This window comes from Tribolium madens, unplaced genomic scaffold, assembly GCF_015345945.1.
Source record: "Tribolium madens isolate multiple individuals breed KSU strain unplaced genomic scaffold, Tmad_KSU_1.1 Scaffold_91;HRSCAF=231;Tcas5.2_LG7, whole genome shotgun sequence".
Taxonomy (NCBI): Eukaryota; Metazoa; Arthropoda; class Insecta; order Coleoptera; family Tenebrionidae; genus Tribolium; species Tribolium madens.
The window spans coordinates 18,189,969-18,191,507 of NW_025401063.1; the positions used below are offsets into that span (position 1 = coordinate 18,189,969).

General features: G+C 32.6%; 1 protein-coding gene across 1 annotated transcript; it reads right to left on the reverse strand.

The window, feature by feature from the left end:
• Nucleotides 1-257: 257 nt before the first annotated feature.
• On the reverse strand, nt 258-1,249 carry LOC123011304. Its single transcript, XM_044408674.1, has 5 exons — nt 1,134-1,249; nt 905-1,083; nt 819-859; nt 575-772; nt 258-525 (listed from the first exon to the last, which is right to left on the reverse strand). Exons 1-5 carry the CDS (start codon nt 1,155-1,157, stop codon nt 323-325), a joined length of 645 nt encoding a protein of 214 aa, XP_044264609.1. The 5' UTR covers nt 1,158-1,249; the 3' UTR covers nt 258-322.
• Nucleotides 1,250-1,539: the final 290 nt, after the last annotated feature.

A 1,539-nucleotide genomic window follows, 5' to 3' on the forward strand; every position in this document is an offset into this window, starting at 1 on the left:
ATTATTTTCTCAAATAATTCTGAACCCTAGTTTTTGAGGTAACAAAAAATAATTAAAATTAACAACGTAATTAATATAAGGTGGAAAACTTAAAAAAGTTTCTCATTATTGATGGGATTAAATCTGTGTTGAATGACATTAATGATACTTTTTGTGTCCTTTAAATTAAAGACGCATTTAGACTTCTACAACCTACTTGATGCACATTAATATGAAAAAGAGTATACTTATTAATAGCCTGCTAAAAAATACAAATATTTTATAATAATCCTTTATTAGCACATAAATTAGATGCTCAAAAAATTACAAAATGCTTCTTAACTCATTTTACACTCTGCTTAGTGCTCGCAGACTCATCATCTGTTAAAGGAATCTGGACACATAGACTAACAGTCACATCAAAAATTTGTCCTTCAAGACAAGATTTTAGTGTTGGTTGAAACTGGAACCAAATGAATTCACATTCGTAGTATTGATTTGGAGTTGGTCCTGGAAATTTACCAGCACCGTTACATTTAGGTTCCACTAAAATAAACGTGTCAAACTAAAACTGAAAAAAAATGGTACCATTTACCAGGTGGTTCTACAGTAATAGCATCAGGACCACAGCTGTAATTTTCACTGCACTCGTTTAGGGCTGGATCAAAATTCTGTCCTTTGGGACAAGTGTTGGTAACAGGTGCCCAAATGAAGAAATTTAACACGCATTCGAGGTACTGATTACATACAGCAGTCGGGAATTTAGCAGGTCCGTTACAAGCAAACACTGTCGCTGGAATTTTACAGTTCGGTACTGTATGGTACATTATGGTACTTACTTGGTGATGGTGTGGTTGTAGGAAGGGTACCAACTTTGCAACTGTAAGAATTGAATTATTAAAGGTGATACTGTGGCGGTACTTACGCGAAAAATCCCTCGTTGTCGCAAATGGTACCAAGGGGACATTTTGTCGGAGTACCGTATACTAGAACCTTATCTGTGATATTGGCGCAAAACTGAAACGTATAAGGGTCAGGACATGTTATTCCAGAGGATTTGCACTCAATCTGGCATAAAACTCCATTTAAGAATAAGATGGAGAACTGAAATATAATTTTTCTGGGTTTAGTATATTTTACAAGGTTGATATTACCAAGCAGATTGCTACAATTTGCATTTTTGGGTAGAAAAATGTTCACAAATGTGTAAAATGTGATTTGACGCTTCTACGTATACCTTTTGTTTTACTTCTGAACAAATATTTATTTTGTTTTATTGTCTAAGATCAAGGAATTTTTCGCATCAATTATGTTATTAAAGAGTTTACTTTATAATAAGTATTATGCATTATTTCTGTGAATTACATTTCATTAAACTTTTTCAGCTTTGTTACTGAAATAAGAGTCATTTATGTAACGAGAGAATAAACAACTATTTTAATCCTGAATTTGTAGGTTTTTTCATTCGAGGGATAACGATGTTTATTTCAGAGATGCATACAAAACTTTCTTCCCAACAGACTAAATAAATAATAACATAAGAATAAATTTGTCATACTA

Bases quoted from the DNA above. Each gene is read 5' to 3' on its own strand.
- LOC123011304 (XM_044408674.1), bottom strand. From the start codon at position 1,157: ATGCAAATTGTAGCAATCTGCTTG. The intron at 1,084-1,133 runs GTAATATCAACC...ATTATATTTCAG, and splicing joins AAATTGTAGCAATCTGCTTG to TTCTCCATCTTATTCTTAAA. The intron at 526-574 runs GTAAATGGTACC...CGTTTATTTTAG, and splicing joins TATTACTGTAGAACCACCTG to TGGAACCTAAATGTAACGGT.